Raw genomic sequence first — 25,346 nt, forward strand, 5'->3', positions numbered from 1 at the left:
GAAGACAGAGCCAGGGCAGCCCGAGGACCACAGTAGGGGCGCAGTTAAAGACAAGCGATCCAGATCCAGGGAAAAACAAGGACCCTGAGACAACAGGTCCAGATAGTGAAGCAGTAGGAACGGAGCATCGAGGAGGAGACTCCGAAAATCTTAGTACCAGTGATGTCTGGGACGACCTGGAGCCCCCAGAAGGAAAGCCCCTCCGTCTCGAATTAAACTTCCGAAGACCTCGAGGAAGAAGGGAGACCGGAGGACACAGGTACACAAAGTGGAAGGACCACTTCACTGACAAAGAGTCACTGAAGGTAGCTTCAGTACTCCTAGAGCTGGACTGTAACACCGGTAATGTGTGATCGAGTCAGAAGGCCATGGGGATCAATCCCCTCAGGGAGGCCCCCTCTGCTCACCAGGAGTTGAAACCTCTCTTGGAGAAGAGACTAGTCCCCGGGATGCACGCCGTGACGGCTGAGGAAGCCCGCTTCCCAATGGAGAGCTCCGGGAATAAACACCGCAGAGTTGGCCAGGAGAAGACCCTTGGACTATGTCAGAATGGGTGACATTCCTAACATTGCCACCCAACTACCAGTGTTGCCTAGATGGAAGCCACTGTTGTGACACTGTCGGACTGAACCTATTCAGGTTTACCGTGACAAATGGGTTAGGCCAGAGTGAAAGTCCAAGACAGCTTAAAGTATCAACAAGGTAAGTGGCAGGGCAGAAGCGACAGACGTCCAACTGCCCCGAAATGAATGCGGACCAGACACTGTCTTTAGCAAAGAACACCCTGGACGAGATGGCCATAGCCACCCGGACAGAGACCAACTCGCCTCCGTAGAAAGTATCATCGTTCGAACAGCGATCCGATGGAAAAAACTCGATCCATCTGGAGGGGAGTCAATTATGGCAAGGCCTGGAATGGAACTGAGCACATTCCACCCTACCAAAAGGTAGACACTCTGGTAGACCGCGCATCACAAAGAGTAATGACATATGTCGACTGCGTAGATATCCGCACACTCGAAGTTGAAGAGTGGAGATCTTGTCTTACGCCAGCAAAATTCTCAGATTCTGAGAATCCAGCAGTGCTCCCAGATGAAGAAAACCCTGTGAGGGATGCAGGGAGGACTTTTCTGTGACGAGAAGAAGCCCCGGTTATCCTGACCTGGCGGTAAAGTACCTTGGTGATCCTGCTAAAAGTAGGAGACCGTCCAGAGAAAGGAGCATTCGGATACACTGAACAGGTGAACTGTCAGAAAATCCATAAAGCTGGTAAACCCCGGTGGAGTTGAGGACAGCCCCAAAAGGCAGAGCCCGAAACTTACAAGTGTTGCTGTGGCACAGCAAACCTGAACCCATGCTGATGAGAGGGCTCTGTATGTACCCGTAGGTACGTATCCTGAATACTCGGATATACCATAAAATCCCCAGGTTCCAAACATCGGATGATGGAGCATGGACGATTCCACCTGAGTCAAGGCACCGTTGGAATCTGATTCAGGGATTTGAGACAGAGTATAGGCAAAGGAGGACCAGTCGGTCACCGCCCCAAAAAGAAAGTAGAACAACCAGTCCCTCACTGAGATAGTGAGGTTGGCCGAAATAGCTCTGCTTACCACAAAGACTGTATAGCTTTCTGGGATTGTAAGGCCCTGATCAGTTCTGAAGAAGGGCCCGTGTAACAATGCCTGTGAGGAGGCTGCATGAGCAATGAGAGGCCGTTGAGAATCAGTACCTCACTCTGGAAATTCCCCAGATGTAGACCTGTCCCGTCAGGCTGAGGGTATATCCTCAGGTGTAGAAATAGGGTCGTCCGGAAGTCCATGACTGCTCGGTACTGGATATGGTGGCCCCCATGGAGGCCGACAGCCTAGGAAAAAACAGGCCTTTAGGCTGACCCTGAGGACAAAAAGACTTAACAGAGTTAGTCCGAATGTAGTGGGAGTAGCTAAAGACGGTATCTCCCCATTAGTGATACTGCCAATGATGCAACGATCTTGTCAAGGTCAGGACCAAACAAGATCTTCCCCATGGAAGGAGTGTGCACCTCTGCTTTCCCATAACGCAGCCATAGGGTACTGCGGCGGATACAGACGCCGCCGAAACCCTGAAAGTTAGAAGACCGGCATCCCATGAGGTAATCCCACATATGACCACTGCATATTTTGTGAGCGGCAAAAAGATATTTGAACCTCAGACGTGTTGGAGGGGAAAAACGTCACAAAAGCATCACCATGCGATGGCCATGGTAGGACGGGCAACAGGCCCTGAAAACGAGTACATTGATTTCAGGCAAAGTTACCACCTACGGATCCGTAAAATTCGTCCAGGCCGGGATGGGAGGCGTATTAATGCCTGTAACCCGATGATTAACATACAAATCCATCCCAGAAGGGGATTTCCATTACTTGTGAGGACCCTCAGGGAATGGGAAACAGGAGGCCTTTGTGACTCCTCGTATCTGGGGACAGCCAGACTCCCGCTATGAGATCCACCCGCTGGGCAGAAAACGGGAGATGTATGATACTGGTGCAGGATCGACATTCTCTATATCCAGAATGAGCCTGGCTACCAGCCCCAAAGCAGGGATAATAATACTTGAGATCGGCTCCCCCCCATGTGAGAGGGAAAGAGCCGAATATACCATCCAGTTCACGGCAGAGCCACTGGTCAGTAACCACAGGGCGTATATCACGCCAATTAGTATTTCGTATAAAACGACATCCACCAGGGTGGCCGTTGTGGTAATCCCTGCAAGGGGAATGACAGACCGATGTGGTATCGGAGGTAATTCATGTACTGTGAAAAACCCCGGCAGGGAGCGATAGTCTGTGACACAGGGGTAAATTGCAAGAAATTGCGAGATACCCCGAGTTCAAAAGGGCAGTATGGTGAAGTAACTCCAAGCGAGTGACGACAATGGGGCCCGCCCGGCGATCCTCAAAGGAGAGGATCCTGAGAAACAACGCCCTTTAAGGGGGTCGTGCAAGGGGCCCGGCACCAGATGGTGCCGCATACGAAAACCTTTCTGAGTTAAAATCCTCCGCACTAATTCCTGCAGGCTATGACTTGCAGGATAGCAATAATGGGTGCAGTATCGTGTGCAATCTCCTGGTCAGATATATCTGACTATCTTGACGGAAATATTAAGCAGCGCCATACCGGTCCTGACTGACGCTAAGATTAGCTGCAGGAACCCATTATCAGCGTACGCAACTCACAGTTCCATCTAAAATATGGCAACGTGCAGCACGCAACAGTATGTGACAAACCTCACAGATATTAACAAATATATATATGTGAGGTCTCAGAACCACCCCAGGTACACCTGTATTAGGGCAGATAAAGAAAAGGGATAGATATACACTGACAGGTGAGAGAAAAAGCAGACAGTCAGCACTAGCATAAGTCACATACAATGCAGAAAAATATATATACATACATAAGCATGACATATAATATACTGCACAATGTCGCTACATTCAACTGCCCAGATTCAGTGTCTGGGAAGGCTATAGCGCTGTGTACACTCACCCAAAATGGCCAGGTACGCAGGGGGACTGGGCTCACTGACATCCTAAGAGTTCTGCAGCACCACCGAGAGATAATGGCCGCTGGAGACCTCAGAAGAAGCGTGGCCCGCGGAGGAAGCAGCTCAGCGACGCCAGACTGTATTATTGAAAGGCGCGCTGAGCTGAGGGGAGGAGCCGCTAGACAGGGAAGGCTTCCTCCCCTGGCTAGCAATTAACCCCCCGGGATGCCGGCTCCCGCTGCCGCTATAATCCCTGGTGGGCTGTGGACACGCGGGGTATGCCTCCATGGAGGGGGAGCCCGCCGCCACCGCTAGCGCCTCCGGTCTGTCCCCAGAGACCGGAGGCATAAGGCTGCATGTACACGCGGGTCACCGCAAGCGGTGACCACGCGACTTACCTGTCCCCGTCGATCCGGCAGCAGCCCAGGGATTCCTCCAGAGCCCGGCTAGTACAGACTCTGGGGTCCCGCTGCGATCCCCAGATCTGTACTGGCGTCGCAGCGCCGGCGGGGTGTAGGAGCGGCAGCTCAGACGTCCATTGGACAGTCTGATGCTGCCGCTCTGAAGAGTAGTAAAAAAAAAAAATAATAAAATAAAACTCTTTTAAGCTTAGGGGCTGCTAAGCAGCCCCCCTGCAGTAACGGTGACCCGACTCCGGCCGGGCACCAACTTAAACTGAGGTGCCTCTGGCTGGGGGGCGGGGTTATAGGGAGAGTGGACCCAAGTGCATCCTGGGAGCTAAAAGCTTTAACTGCGTGGTGCCCGGATTTGGTTCCCAACCTATACCCCAAGGTCAACCCTGTGGACCCCCTATGGACCCTGAAGTAGAAATCACTTTTAATTAGCTGAGAAATGGATGGATCTTAGAAATGTTACAGAGGTGGAATTGTCAGGATTAGGAGAGGGATTGCATGTAGTGGGAAAATGAAAGACCAGTCAGGGAAAACACTCAAAACACGAGTCACAGGGAGGAGAGGGGCTATCATCAATAGAAAGGGAAGAATTGGGGGTGGGGTCGGGGAAGATTTAAGAACCAGACCAAGTGGAGAAGCTGACAGACAGGAGGTAACACAGGAGAAAAATCAGAGAAGGGGAGGTAAATTTGGGTATCCTCAGCATAGCGGGGACCAGAGGAGTTTATGAGGTCACAGAGTTCAGTGTAAAAGGAGAAGAGAATTACGCCAAGGACAGAGCCTTGAGGGACTCAGACAGGAAGAGGAAGCAGAGGAGAGGTAGAGTTGGGTGTAGAGACAAAGAAGAAGCAGTTGGACAAGTAAGAGGAAACCAGGAGAAAGCTGATGTGAGATCAGTATGCTGCTTAGGGGACAAAGCAAGAAAGAGAAAAAACCCACACTAAAACATTACTACATAAATAAAAAAAAAAGGATATATTTTATTGAAAATGAGGATCACTGATAACGCAGAATTTTTTTTTCCATTTTATTCACCAATAAATCTTCTCATTTGATAAATAGTTACAGTAGCTGTAAAACATTACCTGTAGTCACTGGCAAAATCATCTCTTCTTGTCTCATCTCTTTAAGCTGGAGAATTTTCTCAAGAACTTGGGGAATCTTTGGACCCATGGAGAAGTCCTCCATCTAAAAGTCAAAGCAGATATAACATACCATATAAAACCATATTCGATTGGCAGAAACAGAATTACATTGACAAATACACAGCAGCTCCCTCACAATAAATCAATATGCCAAACAATACAGAATGTGCATCATCCGGTCATCAGGATAAAGAAACACAAATACATAATTATTATCACTAATGAACAGTTGCAAAATACCAGATCACAATCAAAAATGTACCTCTCTGGACTCATCCCCTGATAGCTGATTGAGAACACGTTGCCGGGTGATGGAGGGTGGAGGAATAGCAGTGGCAATAGGAAGGTTACCTACATATACACAGAAGAGCAGATTACTAAAGTGCACTAAAGACATGAATCTGAAACCCCACGACATAAGCTTATCTCAATACCTCTGGGTAGAAGAAGGGACCTCGGGGAGGAGACATCTTGTTCAATGAGCGAGGCCTAATCAACAAGATAAAAAAAAAAAAAAAAAAGAGAATACACTAGGTGAGAAAGTGATTTATGGAAGGAGAAATAGAGAATGCTAATAAGCTTAAAGTTTCAGAATAATATGTAAAAGATATCAATATAACTACATAGAACTATCAATAAAGATAAAAGAGACGCTAACCATAGGACGTCCATCATTTTGTGGTGGTTTATTGCTTTCTGAGATCAAGCCAAGTGGGAAGCCCATACCCATGGTAGGTGGTGGGGGTCCTTGCAGACTGGATAGGGGCATTCCAGCCATCTGAACAACAATAAAAAACAAGTATAAAATTCAAAACTTATAAAGGTAAGAGAGGATGAAATCCTATAATTTCTTTATTGAAGCCCATAAACAGCACACGCTATGATCTCTTAAATCTTGAAAATAACCCGCCATGTTCTGAACACGGGTAATTGCGTCATAGGTAAAACGTAGTTGTGTCACAGTAATTACGAAAAGAACAGTTTCTCAATGCAGCTTTAAGGGAATCCAACAAGTCATATTTTGAGGATTTCTGTACTTATCCTACAGGAAAAACTCCTCATAAAATGACACATACCAATATTTATATGCTAGACATCAGAAATCAACTAAAGCTGGGTACACACTGCACAGATATATCTGCAGATCGAGTGATCTGCAGTTGATGGTTGTTCATACACACTGAAAACCATCACCTGTGTTCTGTGTGTTGGAGGGGGCGTGTTCCGCTGGCCGGGGGCGTGTCATGCCCAACTTACTGCGGCTGCACGTGTACGGGCGATCAGCTGACCGCCCGTACCCACAGCACGATGCCCCAATATACAGTGCATCCGAAAAGTATTCACAACGCTTCACTTTTTCCACATTTTAGCTGTGTTACAGCCTTATTCCAAAATGGAATAAATTCATTTTTGACCATAAAATTCTACACACAATACCCCATAATGACAACATCTAAAAAGTTTGAGATTTTTGCTAATTTGATAAAAAATAAAAAAAAAAACCACTAAGAAATCACATGTACATAAGTATTCACTACCTTTGCCATGAAGCTCAAAATTGAGCTCAGGTGCATCCTGTTTCCAATGATCATCCTTGAGATGTTCCTACAGCTTAATTGGAGTCCACCTGTGGTAAATTCAGTCGATTGGACATGATTTTGAAAGGCATACACCTGTCTATATAAGGTCCCACACTTGACAGTGCATGTCAAAGCACAAACCAAGCATGAAGTCCAAGGAATTGTCTGTAGACCTACAAGACAGAATTGTCTCAAGGCACAAATCTGGGGAAGGGTACAGAAAAATATGTGCTGCTTTGAAGGTCCCAATGAGCACAGTGGCTTCCATCATTCGTAAATGGAAGAAGTTCAGAACCACCAGGACTCTTCGTAGAGTTGGCCAGCCGTCTAAACTGAGCGATCGTGGGAGAAGGGCCCTAGTCAGGGAGGTTACCAAGACCCCGATGGTCAGCATTCCTCTGTGGAGAGAGGAGAACCTTCCAGAAGGACAACCATCTCTGCAGCAATCCACCAATCAGGCCTGTATGGTAGAGTGGCCAGACGGAAGCCACTCCTTAGTAAAAATCACATGGCAGCCCGCCTGAAGGACTCTCAGACCATGAGAGACAAAGATTGAACTCTTTGACGTGAATGCCAGGCGTTATGTTTGGAGGAAACCAGGCACCGCTCATCACCAGGCCAATACCATCCCTAAAGTGAAGCATGGTGGTGGCAGCATCATGCTGTGGGGATGTTTTCAGCAGCAGGAACTGGGAGACTAATCTGGATAGAGGGAAAGATGAATGCAGCAATGTACAGAGACATCCTGGATGAAAACCTGCTCCAGAGCGCTCTTGACCTCAGACTGGGACGACTGTTCACCTTTCAGCAGGACAATGACCCTAAGCACACAGCCAAGATATCAAAGGAGTGGCTTCAGGACAACTCTGTGAATGTCCTTGAATGGCCCCGCCAGAGCCCAGATGAATCCGATTGAACATCTCTGGAGAGATCTTAAAATGGCTGTGCACTGACGCTTCCCATCCAACCTGATGGAGCTTGAGAGGTGCTGCAAAGAGGAATGGGCGAAACTGCCCAAAGATAGGTGTGCCAAGCTTGTGGCACCATATTCAAAAAGACTTAAGGCTGTAATTGCTGCCAAAGGTGCATCAACAAAGTATTGAGCAAAGGCTGTGAATACTTAAGTACATGTGATTTCTTAATTTTTTTTTTTCTTTTTTTAATTAAGAGGGGTATTCAATATGGGAGCGAAAAGTCTGTGCTGGACTTTTCGCTCCACATCGGAGAATTTCCTGGGATAAAGTATCGGGCGCGCGCCCGCTTTATCCCCGTATTCAATATGAAACCTATGAAAACGGGAAAGTGCGAAGTGGGATCTGCGTAAAAAATTTTTTTCCCCTGGAATAAATTGTAGGACCCACCTAAAGTTGTAAAAACATGGGGGATCACTATGGGTACCCGTTTTAGCCTGCAAATGAAAGTTGGGGATTTAAATAGCCGCAGCAGGTGTTTTTTCCCCGACATTGAAGAAGTGTTGCAGAAGAGCACTTAGGTTATTTTTTTTGTTTTTTTAAGTGGTCCCATCAAATTTGGGGTACATGAAAATGGGTACTAGCATATTTTTATGTCCCTAAAGTAAGTTTTAAAAAATTCTGCAACTATGCACCTGCCGCTAATAGCCTATTATAGAAAACACCTGCTGCATACTTGCAGAATAGCCCTGAACCTATTTCCCTACTTTTAAACACTTTTTTCCCATTTTTTTTTTCACCCCAATTTTTAAATACATTTTTTGGGGTGTCCCTATTTTTTTAAAAATCTTTTTTTGACACAGTTATTTTTAAAATGTCATTCCCAGGGGTGCAGGCTATTTTTTTTCACCACCTATTCAGTGGTGAAAAGTTATCCCCGTTTTTTTTTTCAAAGACTTTTCGAACCTGCGAAAAGTCTTTGAAATTGAATACAATGTAAAACCCAAACCAGCGAAAATGATGTAATTTTTTGCGAAATTATCGCAAAAAAAGACTTTTCGCTCCATACTGAATATCCCTCAAAGTTTGCAAAAATCGCCAAAAAAACTTTTTACACGTTGTCATTATGGGGTATTGTGTGTAGAATTTTGAGGACAAAAATGAATTTATTCCATTTTGGAATAAGGCTGTAACATAACAAAATGTGAAAACAGTGAAGATTTGTGAATACTTTCCGGATGCACTGTATCTGAAGATATATTGGGCATCGGCTGTGCAGCACAGCTAACGCGATATGTATGTGAACAACGTCATTCACAGACATATATCGCTGGTACACACTGGCCGACGGGCACTCGATATATTGGCCGATCAATTGATCGGCCAATATATCTGCCAGTTTATATCCAGCTTAAGTTATGCGGGCATAATAAAAGGTTAGCAAGCAGATATATGGTCACTTTAACAAACACAATTGTGGAACAATTAAGTGTTGTTTATTGTGGGTTAAAAGTGTAAGGTAAGCATTTAATCAGGAAAAAAAAAGTCACAACCACCCCCTTCCGCATAAAAGAATATGGAAGAGCTTAGATTGTGGAAGTGCTTACAAAGAAGTAACAAAAGGAGAAGGGCGATAAAAGCAGCTGTAACAACAATTTTCAGAAATTACACATAGCTTCAATTACAGCCTTACCTGGGCCAGTCTCGCAGCTGTAGAAGAGATTTCACCATCATCATGAGCCTAAAATCATACATATCATCAAAATAAGAGATGGAACCACAATGCTTTCCTGAAGCTGAGATGGACATTGTGCCAACTTTTTTGTGAACAATGTCTATAGTTTAGCCAGGAAAATTAATTTAGTTGACCTCAACTGTTCAGAGGACGCATCTTACCATAATTAAGTCACTCCTACCAGTTACCACCTCCTAGCAGCAATAGACAGTGAGCATGTACAAGAATAATATGAATTTGGTTAGCCCACATAGTAAAGATGGATGATTCTACAGATGTGTCCACATACATCTATCGTCCATTCGCTACAAGTCACGCCACGCATAACGTGGGAGCTCCGTGTGCCTCGGTAGCGCAGAGTGTCTTTCATGCAGCTTTTTACCTTCAAATGCGTCTTACTCATACAGTGATAATAGAATAGAATGCACAAGCAGCTTCTGCTGATTAAAATGATATGCAGCATGCCTATGTTCTGTGTGCAGGTGTATCTGCATGTGAAATGCTACGTTACAGTGTCACACGCATGCAGATACATACGCAGACGCACAGAGAACATAGGCATGCTACATATCATGTGCTAGCTATATGCATCAGTGTGAGAATAAGACGCACTGATGGTAAAAAGTCAAATGAAAGACGCTCAGCGCTACCAAGTCATGGCACGATTAGAAGGGTTGTTTAACGCGCAAGGAGGCTAGATGTATGAGGAACAATAATTGTGCATCAATTACAGACAACTCTTTCCCTCTCTACCATCATTGTTCTTTACTATTGTTGTTTGCAATAGCACCCCCTTCAATCAATGTAACACAATATGCTTTATTGTTCTACTAGATATTAGGGGTTTACCTAGATACTATATATAAAATTCTTCCTCTACATTAGACTTGTGCGGTTTGTGGCTCCTTTTCTTTTCTTGTTTTGTAGATGTATGAGGACACATTTGTATGCTTCATTCAGAAAGCAGGGGTGCCAATAAAAGATTTTATATGAAAAATCTTTAATCAGACAGAAAATATATTATTTCAACCTTACCTGCGCTGCAGTGTGTTCAATCAGGTCATCTATGCCACCTGCAAAGAGATGAAGACATCAGCTACACGTTATGCATAAACAAAGAAAACTTTATCAAATACATAAAAATAGAATAGAAACCTAAATAAATGTAAAGCTCCCTAAACTCCATTCTCAGAAAGTGAGAAAAACAGGATTTTGGTACTTACCGTTAAATCCATTTCTCCGATTCCACAGAGGACACTGGAGCTTAATGACAGTGGGGTATAGACGGTGGGTTGAGTTGAGCCTGGCACTTTAAAAATCTACACGTGTGACTGGCTCCTCCCCCTCTATGCCCCATCAGCCCCAGTTTTAAAGAACGGAGCCCGAGAGGAGACTATGAACAGACTGAAGAACAGAGAAGGAGAACAGGAAAGAAACAATCCAACATACTGACACACTGCAGGAACACAACTGGCTGCAGGGATAAACAGTCACACAACAAAAACAGACCAAACTGCAACAGAACTGAAGCAGAACAAGTAATTGATAACAGGCAAGAAGCACTGGGTGGGCGTCCAGTGTCCCTTGTGGAATCGGAGAAATGGATTTAACGGTAAGTACCAAAATCCTGTTTTCTCCTTCATCCACTAGGGGACACTGGAGCTTCATGACAGTGGGGACGTCCCAAAGCTACCCTCCTGGGGGAGAGAGTGCTGAACGCCCTGCAAGACACTGCGACCAAAATTTGAAGCAGAAGCCGCAAAAGTGTAAAATCTGTAGAAACGTACAAAAGTATGAACCGAAGACCACGTAGCTGCTCTACAAAGCTGTGAAGCCGAGACACCTCTACGTGCCGCCCAAGAAGTACCCACAGAGCGCGTAGAATGCGCAGAAATGGATACCGGCGGTGGTCGAGCAGAAGCAACATATGCCTAACAAATAGTCAGACGAATCCACCTGGCCAAAGTCTGCTTAGATGCAGGCCAGCCACGCCGATTGGCATCATAAAGGACGAACAGAGCCTCTGATTTACGTAGTCCCTCAGAACGGGCCACATAAATGCGAAGTGCCTGAACCACATCCAAAGAGTGAGAATCCCCGGAAGAGTCCGACAATGCAGGGACTACAATCGGCTGATTCAGATGAAAACCCGAGACCACCTTGGGCAGAAAGGAAGGGCGGGTACGTAGTCCCGCTTGATCTTTGTGAAAAATCATGTAAGGTGAACGGCAGGACAAGGCTCCAAGTTCAGACACTCGTCTGGCCGAAGCCAGGGCCAATAAAAGGATCATCTTCCAAGTCAAATACTTCAATTCCACATCCTGCAAAGGCTCAAAGGTGGATGACTGAAGAAAAGATAAAACAAGATTCAGGTCCCAAGGAGCCGTGGGTGGCACAAAGGGGGGCTGAATTCTAAGTACCCCTTGAAAAAAGGTCTGAACCTCCAGAATCAGAGCTAGGCGACGCTGGAAAAAAATAGAAACAGAAATCTGCACTTTAAGCGATCCCAAGCGTAGGCCCGCATCAAGGCCTTTTTGAAGAAAAAGAAGAAGACGCGGTAAATGAAAAGAGGAAGTGGAAGATCCACGACCCTCACACCAGGAGATATAAGCCCTCCAAATGCGATGATAATGCGCTGATGTTACCGGTTTTCTAGCCCTAAGCATGGTAGGAATGACCGACCTAGGAACACCATGGCTTCTTAGTATGGCGGTCTTAATAGCCACGCCGTTAAACGAAGCCGCCGTAAATCTGGATACACACATGGACCCTGCTGTAGAAGGTCCGATCGTAGCAGAAAAGGCCAAGGTTCATCTGCCAGAAGGAATAAGAGATCGGAGTACCAAACCAGACGAGGCCAATCCGGAGCCACTAGGATGACGGTGGACGACTCTCGTTTGATCCGCTTGAGAATCCGAGGGAGAAGCGGAAACGATGGGAACAGGTACACAAGGCTGTACGGCCAAGGGATCAGTAAAGCATCTGCTCCCACCGCTGCCGGATCCATGGTCCTGGAGCAGTAAAGGGGTAGTTGATGATTTATCCGTGATGCCATCAGGTCTATCTGTGGTTTCCCCCATCTGCAAACCAATTGATGAAAGACCTCGGGATGAAGGGACCACTCCCCGGGATGAAGATCCTGACGACTGAGGTAGTCCGCTTCCCAGTTGTCGACTCCCGGAATAAACACTGCGGAAATTACCTCTACGTGTCTTTCTGCCCACAGAAGGATGCGACTGGTTCTCTCATTGCCAGACGACTGCGGGTTCCTCCTTGGCGATTTATGTATGCCACTGCAAGTGGCGTTGTCGGATTGTATCCGAACCGGAAGTCCTCGTAACAGAGGAGCAGCCTGTATCAAAGCTCTGTAGACTGCCCGCAGTTCGAGAACATTGATTGGTAAGAGGGATTCCTGCTGCGACCAAAGCCCCTGGAAGTGACTGCCCAGAACCACAGCTCCCCATCCGCGGAGGCTGGCGTCCGTGGTGACCAAGGTCCAATTCCAAATTGCCGACCCGCTAACAGATGCTCCGTCCGAAGCCACTAGAGCAAGGATATGTGGGTCCGGGGAGACAGACGCACCAGCCGATGCATCTGTAGGTGGGACCCGGACCATTGAGACAGAAGATCCAGTTGAAAAATTCTGGAGTGAAATCAGTCAAATTGGATGGCCTCGAAGGAAGCCACTATTTTTCCCAGGAGACGGATGCAAAGATGCACGGACACTTTCCTGGGTCTGAGCACCAAACGAACCAGCTCCTGTATGGCTATGGCCTTGTCCCTTGGCAAGAATACACGAAGCAGAACAGTGTCTAGAATCATTCCTAGGAACTGAAGTCTCTGGGACGGCATCAACTGAGACTTCTGGAAGTTCACAATCCATCCGTGTTGAATGAGAATCTGATGTGTAAGGGACACTTGGTGTAAAAGGACTTCTGCCGTTGGAGCCTTGATGAGTAAATCGTCTAGGTACGGAACTATCGTCACCCCCCGAGAGCGCAAGTGAGATACCATGACGGCCATCACCTTGGTGAATACCCTGGGAGCTGACGAGAGACCGAACGGCAGGGCCTGAAACTGGTAATGAGCTTCCTTGATGGCAAATCTGAGGAAAGCCTGGTGAGGAACCCAAATTGGGACATGCAGATAGGCATCCTTGATATCGATCGACACCAGAAACTCTCCTGCCTCTAGTCCCGCAATGACAGAATGGAGAGACTCCATTTTGAACCTGTGAAATGAAAGATACTGGTTCAAAGATTTCAGATTCAGAATGGGTCTGACTGACCCATCCGGTTTCGGAACCACAAAAAGGTTTGAGTAAAACCCTTGTTGTCTTTGTGCAGTGGGAACCGCCACAGAACCTCAGCCAGCAAAAGTTTCTCGATCGCTTGACGCAAAATGAGTTGCTTCAAGGGATCGACGGGCAAACCTGTTGTAAAATAACGCACAGGAGGAGTGAAAGCGAACTCGATCTTGTATCCCTGAGATACCAGATTCCGAACCCAAGTGTCTGGAGAAGTACAAACCTCCGAGAAACAATGGAGGCGAGCCCCCACCTTCGGATCTCCGAGATGGGATGGGAGCCAGTCATGCCACAGGCTTGTCTGCTGGCTTGGGATCTGGACAGCGGGCATTAGTCGCTTGACGTCCTCTAGCACGGCCTCCTCGCCCCGCTGAAGACGAACCTCGCGATCGTCCCTGAAATCTTGCAGATGCTTGAAAGGAACGAAAGGAAGGTCCCCTAAACGAGCGACGCGGAGGAGGTGCTGATGAAGGTACAAAAGTACTCTTACCTCCAGTGGCCAGCGAGATCCACTTGTCCAGCTCTGGACCAAATAAAATATCGCCTGTGAAAGGAAGAGCTTCCACTGCTCTCTTTGACTCAGCATCCGCTTGCCAGGCACGAAGCCAAAGTGCCCGGCGAGCAGAGACCGCCGAAGCAGAAATCCTAGCGCCTACCTGGCCGATATCTCTGGAGGCGTCTCCTAAGTATACTGCAGACTCCCGAATATGTTCTGCCAAGGTAATCAGATCTGCCCGCGGAGTGTTGGATTTAAGACCCTCAGTCAATTGTTCCGCCCACTTTTCCACAGCCTTGTTGACCCAAGATCCTACCAAGGCCGGCCGGAGAAGAGCACCTGCAGCCGTATAAATGGATTTCAAAGTGGTTTCTAATCTCCGCTCTGAGGTTTCCTTCAATGTAGTAGCTCCTGGAACCGGTAATGTGGTCTTCTTTGACAACCGAGAAACCGAAGAATCCACAGGTGGCGGGGTCTCCCACCTCTTTCTATTTTCGGCAGGAAACGGGTAAAGAGAGAAAAAACGCTTAGGAATCTGGAATTTACGGTCCGGATTCTGCCAAGCTGCCGTCATCTGTTCGTCCAACTGGAGAGAAACAGGGAATGTGACAGCAATCTTCTGTGACCTGGCAAACAAGGAGTCTTCTAACGATTCTGGAGCTTCCGGGCCAGAAATCTTAAGAACTTCCCTCACCGCTAGGATGAGTGAATCAATACCTTGCATTGCCTCAGGTTCTTGTGAGTAAGTCTCTACGTCTGATTCGTCCAGCATCTCCCCTTCCTCCTGAGACGAGTGATCTGCTGCCGAGTCCTCATCCGACCGGAGAACCGCCGGAAGAGCCCTCTTCTTAGATGAGCGACTTACCGTAGCTTCAGGAGCTTTAGACGCAGAACCCATAACCTGAGCAAGGCTATTCACCGAGCGGACTAAATTCTGAGCCCACGCTGGTTCTGTTGCTAGAAAAGAAGGGCGAGATGTGCTAGGTAGATCTCTGGCAGCCTCCCGTTCCCTACGGGAAGCGGCTAATTCAGAAGAAAGATCCGCCATGACCCCTGCCAAACTATTTATGAAGGAAGGAGTGACAGACTGCGTGCTAGCACTCTCTGCTTCACACGTCTCGCACAGGGAAGACCCTTCGGGGCGAGCATGGGTAAATTATTTTCTGCACTTACTGCAGGCAAACAGCTTTTGTGAAGCAGCTTTTTCTGTTCTGGATGTCATCATTTACTCACAGACAGACACCACATACAACTCAGTAGTGCAAAAGGAGTATAGGGAGAAACAGAATTTCAATAATAATGCTACTCAAGTATGGGTGCAGACAGAGTAATAAGGGAGGAGCAGAATTTCAATAATAATGCTACTCAGGTTGCAGACAGAGCAGTATAGGTAGGAGGAGCAGAATTTCAATAATAATGCAGCTCAGTAACAGGGGCAGACAGTGCAATATAAGGGAGGAGCAGAATCAATAAAAAAAAAAAACAGAAGGTAGTGAACTACCTTACTGTAATTACAGACCCCCTATAGAAGCTCAGTCTTCTCCCCTCCGATCCGCTCTAGCTCTACAGAGGCGCCACTCCCTCTCAGAGCGCGCCAAACGAGCCCAGCAGTGAAGGAGGAAGAGGAGGGCCTATAAGCTCCACCCCCTTTTGTCAATGGCCGCCACTATTATATGCGAGCGGCATAGCCCTGCATTCCCAGCCGCACGCGGGGGCCAGCGGCACGACCGCCGCCAGTGATTAACGTGCCGGTGCCTTTACACAAGCACCGGCACGCACAGGTAGGACCGCCGCTTCCTCTGCAGAGCCTACCTAACAGCCAGCGCTGGTGTTCTTCCGCAACACCAGCGTGGCACTGACAGCCGCGGGCTGTTAAAAAACCCCAGCAAATTATTTTCACCTCTCCTGCTAGACAGGAGAGGTGTGCATACTCGCAGGGCTGCTGCGGCCAGAGCGCTGGGCTGTGAGGGGAGAGCGGGGACCCGGACACAAGCCAGTGTTAGCTGTGGCGGGCCCCGCTGAGTCTGATGACTCCTTCACTACCAAATGGCAGCCTCCCCTCCATATGGTGACCGGACACAGGCTGCAGTAGCCGTGTGGTCCCCTCTCTGGCGGCTCCCACGATGCAGGCAGACTGTCACAGCTAACAGTCTGCCTGTCCCCTTGTTTCTTCTTTATAAATTAATATATATATACTTAAGGGCTGGAGATAGCCCCTGTGCACCGGCTCTACTCGGGCACATTCTAAAAACTGGGGCTGATGGGGCATAGAGGGGGAGGAGCCAGTCACACTTGTAGATTTTTAAAGTGCCAGGCTCAACTCAACCCACCGTCTATACCCCACTGTCATGAAGCTCCAGTGTCCCCTAGTGGATGAAGGAGACAAATTTATTATAATTTTACAAGGATTCACAATCTTACTGTATATTTAGTGACCCCAAAAATCGCAATCCAAAAGTGAAAACAAAGTGTACATGAAATGCTTTCTTCTACATCAAAGGCCTCGATTTATTTAGCAGTGAGCTGCTGCAGGTAGACTGCACATTTTCCAGCCGCAAGGCTGACTCTGCTCACACCTCCACAGACAGCGAGCAAAATTAGCCTTTTGGGATGTAACACAAGAATTGATGGAAACCCGTTAAGGCATTTTCAGCGGCTAACTGAATATGGCCCTTAGTATAGTATGTATAGAGGCAAGGAAATGTACAGACGGCTGATCGTTTCGACACTAGCTCATCTATTTCCGTGCAGGTCAAATGTCAGTAACAAATAAAGGATGAACAATAAATTTATAAACTAGGATTTGATTACGACATTTAAACAAATTTGGTAATAGCAGCAGAGACGCCAAGGTGAAAATAAGTACTTCGCCTAACAGTCCCTGTGATTGCTATAATATGTATTTTAGTGCAACTAAAACTTGTGTGAAAACTGAAATCTCTTTCCCACTAGAGTAATTTATGGACAGATTATCGTAACCTGGCACAATACTATAACATGGGTTACACAGGCAGAATTACCTCTAATTAAGGGGCATATTCAATTAGAAGCGAAAAGTTTGTTGCCGGACTTTTCGCCGTCATCGCTGGTTTTGCCAGCGAAAAAGTATTGCACGCGTCCCACTTATCCCATTGCAAATGTGCGAAAACGGGACCCAGCAAATTCGAAATTGGCAAAAAATTCTGTCGAGTTTGGGGAAATCAGCCTGACACCCCCCTAAAGATGCTCTGACATGTGGGATCACTATGGGTACCCCCGAATAGCCCTGCTAAAGGAATTTGTGGTTTTTAAATGGTCTCAATAGGCACTATTTAGTGTCTTCCAGCAGGTGGTGAAGAATAGCATTTTGCAACTTTTTTGGGGGAAAATAAGTATTCCCATCAAATTTGGGGTACATGAAAATGGGTGCAAACCTATTTTATAGTTGCTAAAGTCAAGCAAAATGTACCTTCAGCAAACACCTGCAATCAAAAAAACACCTCCCCCATACTGCTAAAACCCCCCAAAGGTTATTTCGCAATTTTTTTAAATTTGTAACCCCACTTTTTTTTTTTGGCCCATTTTTTCAAAGTGCTTTCTTGGGGTGTCCTTTGGGGGGGTTTTTGCGTTTTTTGATGCATTTTAGCGTCAGGGGGGATGTCCAAAGGGTGCAGGGTGGTTCCCGCAGACACTGCACCCCAAAACCCCAAGTCTGCACTTTTTTCCACCTGGTATCCATAGGCGAAACTTTTTCACCTATTACATTGCGTTATCGCGGCGTCGAAAATACGGTGAAATTGAATACAGGGATAAATGAAAATCGTCGAAAATTACGTCATAGGCAAAAAAGTATTGCCGAAACTGACTTTTCGCTTCTAATTGAATACGGCCCTAAATCTCCCTGTTATCTAATTGTACAGAGACACCATATCACAGTGATTTTGAAAGAATATTAAAACATTGTTATCAGTCCCTGCTTACAGTCTAAATTTGTTTCCACACACTCACTAAATTCTTTATGGTCAGAAGCCAATCATTCCCTCCCTCACACAGCAATCATTCCCTGCCTCACACAGCAATCATTCCCTCCACTACACAGCAATCATTCCCTCCCTCACACAGCAATCATTCCCTGCCTCACACAGCAATCATACCCTGCCTCACACAGCAATCATACCCTGCCTCACACAGCAATCATTCCCTCCACTACACAACAATCATTCCCTCCACTACACAGCAATCATTCCCTCCCTCACACAGCAATCATTCCCTCCCTCACACAGCAATCATACCCTGCCTCACACAGCAATCATACCCTGCCTCACACAGCAATCATTCCCTGCCTCACACAGCAATCATTCCCTGCCTCACACAGCAATCATTCCTACTTCACACAGCAATCATTCCCTCCTTCATACAGCAATCATTCCCTCCTTCACACAGCAATCATTCCCTCCTTCACACAGCAATCATTCCCTCCCTCACACAGAAATCATTCCCTCCTTCATACAGCAATCATTCCCTGCCTCAAACAGCAATCGTTCCCTCCTTCATACAGCAATCGTTCCCTGCCTCACACAGCAATCATTCCCTGCCTCACACAGCAATCATATACAGCAATCATTCCCTCCTTCATACAGCAATCATTCCCTCCTTCACACAGCAATCATTCCCTCCCTCACACAGAAATCATTCCCTCCTTCATACAGCAATCATTCCCTGCCTCAAACAGCAATCGTTCCCTCCTTCATACAGCAATCGTTCCCTGCCTCACACAGCAATCATTCCCTGCCTCACACAGCAATCATATACAGCAATCATTCCCTCCTTCATACAGCAATCATTCCCTCCTTCACACAGCAATCATTACCTCCCTCACACAGAAATCATTCCCTCCTTCATACAGCAATCATTCCCTGCCTAAAAACAGCAATCATTCCCTCCTTCATACAGCAATCGTTCCCTGCCTCACACAGCAATCGTTCCCTGCCACAGCAATCATTCCCTCCTTCATACAACAATCATTCCCTGCCTCATACAGCAATCATTACCTGTCTCACACAGCAATCATTCCCTGCCTCACACAGCAATCACCCTCCCTCACACAGCAATCATTCCCTCCCTCACACAGCAATCATTCCCTCCCTCACACAGCAATCATTCCCTCCCTCACACAGCAATCATTCCCTCCCTCACACAGCAATCATTCCCTCCTTCATACAGCAATCATTCCCTCCTTCATACAGCAAACACCTGCAATCAAAAATACACCTCCCCCATACTGCTAAAACCCCCCAAAGGTTATTTCGCAATTTTTTTAAATTTGTAGCCCCACTTTTTTTTTTTGGCCCATTTTTTCAAAGTGCTTTCTTGGGGTGTCCTTTGGGGGGGTTTTGCGTTTTTTGATGCATTTTAGCCTCAGGGGGGATGTCCAAAGGGTGCAGGGTGGTTCCCGCAGACATTGCACCCCAAAACCCCAAGTCTGCACTTTTTTCCACCTGGTATCCATAGGCGAAACTTTTTCACCTATTACATTGCGTTATCGCGGCATCGAAAATACGGTGAAATTGAATACAGGGATAAATGAAAATCGTCGAAAATTACGTCATCGGCAAAAAAGTATTGCCGAAACTGACTTTTCGCTTCTAATTGAATACGGCCCTAAATCTCCCTGTTATTTAATTGTACAGAGACACCATATCACAGTGATTTTGAAAGAATATTAAAACATTGTTATCAGTCCCTGCTTACAGTCTAAATTTGTTTCCACACACTCACTAAATTCTTTATGGTCAGAAGCCAATCATTCCCTCCCTCACACAGCAATCATTCCCTGCCTCACACAGCAATCATTCCCTCCCTCACACAGCAATCATTCCCTCCCTCACACAGCAATCATTCCCTGCCTCACACAGCAATCATTCCCTGCCTCACACAGCAATCATTCCCTGCCTCACACAGCAATCATTCCCTCCACTACACAGCAATCATTCCCTCCACTACACAGCAATCATTCCCTCCCTCACACAGCAATCATTCCCTGCCTCACACAGCAATCATTCCCTGCCTCACACAGCAATCATTCCCTGCCTCACACAGCAATCATTCCCTGCCTCACACAGCAATCATTCCCTGCCTCACACAGCAATCATTCCCTCCTTCATACAGCAATCATTCCCTCCTTCACACAGCAATCATTCCCTCCCTCACACAGAAATCATTCCCTCCTTCATACAGCAATCATTCCCTGCCTCAAACAGCAATCGTTCCCTCCTTCATACAGCAATCGTTCCCTGCCTCACACAGCAATCATTCCCTGCCTCACACAGCAATCATATACAGCAATCATTCCCTCCTTCATACAGCAATCATTCCCTCCTTCACACAGCAATCATTCCCTCCCTCACACAGAAATCATTCCCTCCTTCATACAGCAATCATTCCCTGCCTCAAACAGCAATCATTCCCTCCTTCATACAGCAATCGTTCCCTGCCTCACACAGCAATCATTCCCTGCCACAGCAATCATTCCCTCCTTCATACAACAATCATTCCCTGCCTCATACAGCAATCATTACCTGTCTCACACAGCAATCATTCCCTGCCTCACACAGCAATCACCCTCCCTCACACAGCAATCATTCCCTCCCTCACACAGCAATCATTCCCTCCCTCACACAGCAATCATTCCCTCCCTCACACAGCAATCATTCCCTCCTTCATACAGCAATCATTCCCTCCTTCATACAGCAAACACCTGCAATCAAAAATACACCTCCCCCATACTGCTAAAACCCCCCAAAGGTTATTTCGCTATTTTTTTAAATTTGTAACCCCACTTTTTTTTTTGGGGTGTCCTTTGTGGGGTTTTTTGCGTTTTTTGATGCAGTTTAGCGTCAGGGGGGATGTCCAAAGGATGCAGGGTGGTTCCCGCAAACATTGCACCCCAAAACCCCAAGTCTGCACTTTTTTTCACCTGGTATCCATAGGCGAAACTTTTTCACCTATTACATTGCGTTATCGCGGCGTCGAAAATACGGTGAAACTGAATACGGGGATAAATGAAAATCGTCGAAAATTACATCATCGGCAAAAAATTATTGCCGAAACTGACTTTTCGCTTCTAATTGAATACGGCCCTAAATCTCCCTGTTATTTAATTGTACAGAGACACCATATCACAGTGATTTTGAAAGAATATTAAAACATTGTTATCAGTCCCTGCTTACAGTCTAAATTTGTTTCCACGCACTCACTAAACTCTTTATGGTCAGAAGCCAATCATTCCCCACCTCACACAGCAATCATTCCCTCCATTACACAGCAATCATTCCATGCCTCACACAGCAATCATTCCCTGCCTCACACAGCAATCATTCCCTCCTTCACACAGCAATCATTCCCTCCCTCACACAGCAACCATTCCCTCCCTCACACAGCAACCATTCCCTCCCTCACACAGCAACCATTCCCTCCCTCACACAGCAATCATTCCCTCCCTCACACAGCAATCATTCCCTCCCTCACACAGCAATCATTCCCTCCTTCATACAGCAATCATTCCCTGCCTCCCACAGCAATCATTCCCTGCCTCACACAGCAATTATTCCCTGCCTCACACAGCAATCATATACAGCAATCATTCCCTCCTTCATACAGCAATCATTCCCTCCCTCACACAGCAATCTTTCCCTCCCTCACACAGCAATCTTTCCCTCCCTCACACAGCAATCTTTCCCTCCCTCACACAGCAATCTTTCCCTCCCTCACAGCAATCATTCCCTCCCTCACACAGCAATCATTCCCTCCTTCACACAGCAATCATTCCCTCCTTCACACAGCAATCATTCCCTCCTTCACACAGCAATCATTCCCTCCTTCACACAGCAATCATTTCCTCCTTCATACAGCAATCATTCCCTGCCTCACACAGCAATCATTCCCTGCCTCACACAGCAATCATTCCCTGCCTCACACAGCAATCATTCCCTCCACTACACAGCAATCATTCCCTCCACTACACAGCAATCATTCCCTCCTTCATACAGCAATCATTCCCTGCCTCACACAGCAATCATTCCCTCCTTCATACAGCAATCATTCCCTCCTTCATACAGCAATCATTCCCTCCTTCATACAGCAATCATTCCCTCCCTCACACAGCAATCATTCCCTGCCTCACACAGCAATCATTCCCTCCTTCTACAGCAATCATCCCTCCTTCATACAGCAACCATTCCCTCCTTCATACAGCAATCATTCCCTGCCTCACACAGCAATCATTTCCTCCTTCATACAGCAATCATTTCCTCCTTCATACAGCAATCATTCCCTGCCTCACACAGCCATCATTCCCTCCTTCATACAGCAATCATTCCCTGCCTCACACAGCAATCATTCCCTGCCTCACACAGCAATCATTCCCTGCCTCACACAGCAATCATTCCCTGCCTCACACAGCAATCATTCCCTGCCTCACACAGCAATCATTCCCTGCCTCACACAGCAATCATTCCCTGCCTCACACAGCAATCATTCTCTCCTTCATACAGCAATCATTCCCTGCCTCACACAGCAATCATTCCCTCCTTCATACAGCAATCATTCCCTGCCTCACAAATCATTCCCTCCTTCATACAGCAATCATTCCCTCCTTCATACAGCAATCCTTCCCTGCCTAATACAGCAATCATTCCCTCCTTCATATAGCAATCATTCCCTGCCTCACAAATCATTCCCTCCTTCATACAGCAATCATTCCCTCCTTCATACAGCAATCCTTCCCTGCCTAATACAGCAATGATAGATGGCAGCATAAAACCGCTCCAAGCAATGTCCCTGCAGTCTGCCTTCTGTAATATATCTGAGGGCCTGTAGCACTCTCGCCATACACCGTATGACGACGACTATGATAATAATATTAATCTACTCACCCTCTGCAATGTCCGCCATGTTTCTGATGCGTCTGCGAGGCTAGAGTCGCGAGAATTCTGCGTCATGGAATGAGACTACTGGAAAAGGTGGGACCGGAAGTAAAATTACAGCTGGCGTCCATATTTGTTAAGGGAATAGTATAATCTAGTAGTGTGGTGTGGTCGCTGTTTGAATGTTCACGACCGCATACAGGTCATCAGTATTGGCGGTAATTACATGTATAGGGGCTTGTGTGGGTTGAGAAAAGATATTATAATTATTATACTCTTCGTATTCCGTCCCATTAATTTCTGCTCATCCTTACTACGTGGGGCGGTCGTATGGTTGTGACGTCAGAGGTCCTGTCTCCAACTTGAATGTATCTGCTATCTAGCAACAACCATCGAGGCAAGGAAATGATTAGCAACTTCATATGATTTTATGTCAGCAGTCCCTCATTTTAAAACTATTGTTCCAGTTGCTAATGCACTTCACACTATTAATGCTGGGCATACACTATACAATTATCTGTCAGATATCTGGCTTGTTGGAATGAAAACCTGGTAATGTATGCGAACAAATGACAGTCGATCATTTGGTCTTAAGGTGCACACCCATGGGACGATTCGCTCCATGAACGACTTTGTCCCGTGTGTCCCAGGCACATTAACGACACTGAGCACAAACACTGAACAAAATCAAGAACGATTTTGTTCAGTGCCGGCCACCCTCCCTCATCCCCAAACATGTTCAGCCTGACAATGTCGTCAGGTTGGACGGGAGGTTTGGGCGATAAACAGCGCATTGGTCGTTATCGTTCATTGTTTTGAGGCAAAAACTGAACGATATTTTGGATGACTGAACGATAACGATATTGTTATCGTTCCTTCGTCCAAAGAATTGCTGCGTGTGTACGCAGCATTAAACACTGGAAAACTGACAAAAAAAATTGGTTAAATTTTACACCGGAGCTAAAACCTGGATTTTTGAAGGGTTAACCCGGGCAGCTCCGTGGTGTAAAAGGGGAGAGAGTTGGATCGCCGGGTCGAGTGACCCGGCAATCCAACCCAGGTAACTAGCAGGGTTTAACACGGGCGTAGCCCGTGAAACCCTGCTGCGAGAACAGCGCACTCCGGGTCACGATGACCTGGAGTGCGCTGCTAGCTGGCCGATTGGTCCGGCTTCAGTGGCGCTTGGAGAAGACGTCATCCAAGCGTCCACTTTCACTCCAGAAAAGCCGGGTCTATGCAGACCCGACTCCGGTGTGAGCTGCACCGACTCGGGAATATCCCAAGTCGGCGCCGGCAAAATTCCGGGTCTGATCTGGATAGGAACTTTGTTCCAACTCCGGGTCAGACACGGAATTTAGGTGGAAAAGGGGTATTTGTGTGTTTTAACCAATTTGTCTGAACAACCATTTTTGGCTATTTTCCAGTGTTTGTGAGCAAATGGCCGATTGTCATTTGCTCCCATACATTACCAGGTTTTCATTCCAACCAGCCAGATTGGACAGATATCTGGCAGATAACTGTATAGTGCAGACCTGGCCAACCTGTGACTCTCCAGCTGTTGCGAAACTACACATCCCAGCATGCCCTGCCACAGTTTTAGCATTCCCTAATAGCAAAACGGAAGCAGTGCATGCTGGGACTTGTAGTTTTACAACAGCTTGAGAGCCACAGGCTGGCCATTGCTGGTATGTCGATGGTGAGTGACAGCTCGCCCCGTTTGGGAGGCGGGCAGGGGGCGTGCCTGCCCAAACGGAGGTGTTCCCGCCGGAACGCCTGCCGTTTGGGGGCGGCCCCACTGACATCATTGCTGATGTCAGTGGGAAACTTCCTGCTCGATCAGAGAAGGAAGCTCCCTGGGGCTTATGAGTGCCCAGACCCAACCTTAGGGTCTGGTCATAAGCCGCGATGGTCTTGACCATCGCGACCATCACACATGTCGGCCTTAACTGTGCGGAGTTTGTATATTTTCCCTGTGCTTGTGTGGGTTTCCTCCGGGTACTCCGGTTTCCTCCCACACTCCAAAAATATACTGGTAGGTTAATTGGCTCCCACCAAAAATTATCCTTAGTGTGTGTGTGTGTACATGTGGTAGGGAATATAGGACCTCATTCAGACCCACTCGCAAGCGGCTGTCCGCTTGCAAGTGGGTCGATGGTCTGCACTGAGCATGCGCATGACGGAGGGAGCTCTGTCGTGCGCATGCGCCAGACGCGACAAGCGAAGGACTTTCCTTCGCTCGTTGTGTCTGATCAAAGGGGGCGTGCTGTCGATGTTGATTGACAGCACGTCCCCTTTGGTGGGCGTGCCGGGGGCGTGCCTCCCTGACGG

General features: G+C 47.0%; 1 protein-coding gene across 1 annotated transcript in view; it reads right to left on the reverse strand.

The window, feature by feature from the left end:
• The window catches only part of SF3B2 (splicing factor 3b subunit 2), a 41,144-nt gene extending 18,037 nt beyond the window's left edge, over positions 1 to 23,107 (reverse strand). Inside the window, exons 1-7 of the mRNA XM_088442520.1 lie at positions 23,028 to 23,107; positions 10,349 to 10,386; positions 9,272 to 9,319; positions 5,746 to 5,865; positions 5,522 to 5,576; positions 5,350 to 5,438; positions 5,028 to 5,130 (exon numbers count right to left, since the gene is read on the reverse strand). Coding sequence (XP_088298646.1) covers positions 5,028 to 5,130; positions 5,350 to 5,438; positions 5,522 to 5,576; positions 5,746 to 5,865; positions 9,272 to 9,319; positions 10,349 to 10,386; positions 23,028 to 23,046 — 472 coding nt within the window. The 5' untranslated portion in view covers positions 23,047 to 23,107. The remainder of the gene's footprint in view (positions 1 to 5,027; positions 5,131 to 5,349; positions 5,439 to 5,521; positions 5,577 to 5,745; positions 5,866 to 9,271; positions 9,320 to 10,348; positions 10,387 to 23,027) is intronic.
• Positions 23,108 to 25,346: the final 2,239 nt, after the last annotated feature.

This window comes from Taudactylus pleione, unplaced genomic scaffold (genome assembly GCF_031769625.1).
Source record: "Taudactylus pleione unplaced genomic scaffold, aTauple2 ptg000313l, whole genome shotgun sequence".
Classification (NCBI taxonomy): domain Eukaryota; kingdom Metazoa; phylum Chordata; class Amphibia; order Anura; family Myobatrachidae; genus Taudactylus; species Taudactylus pleione.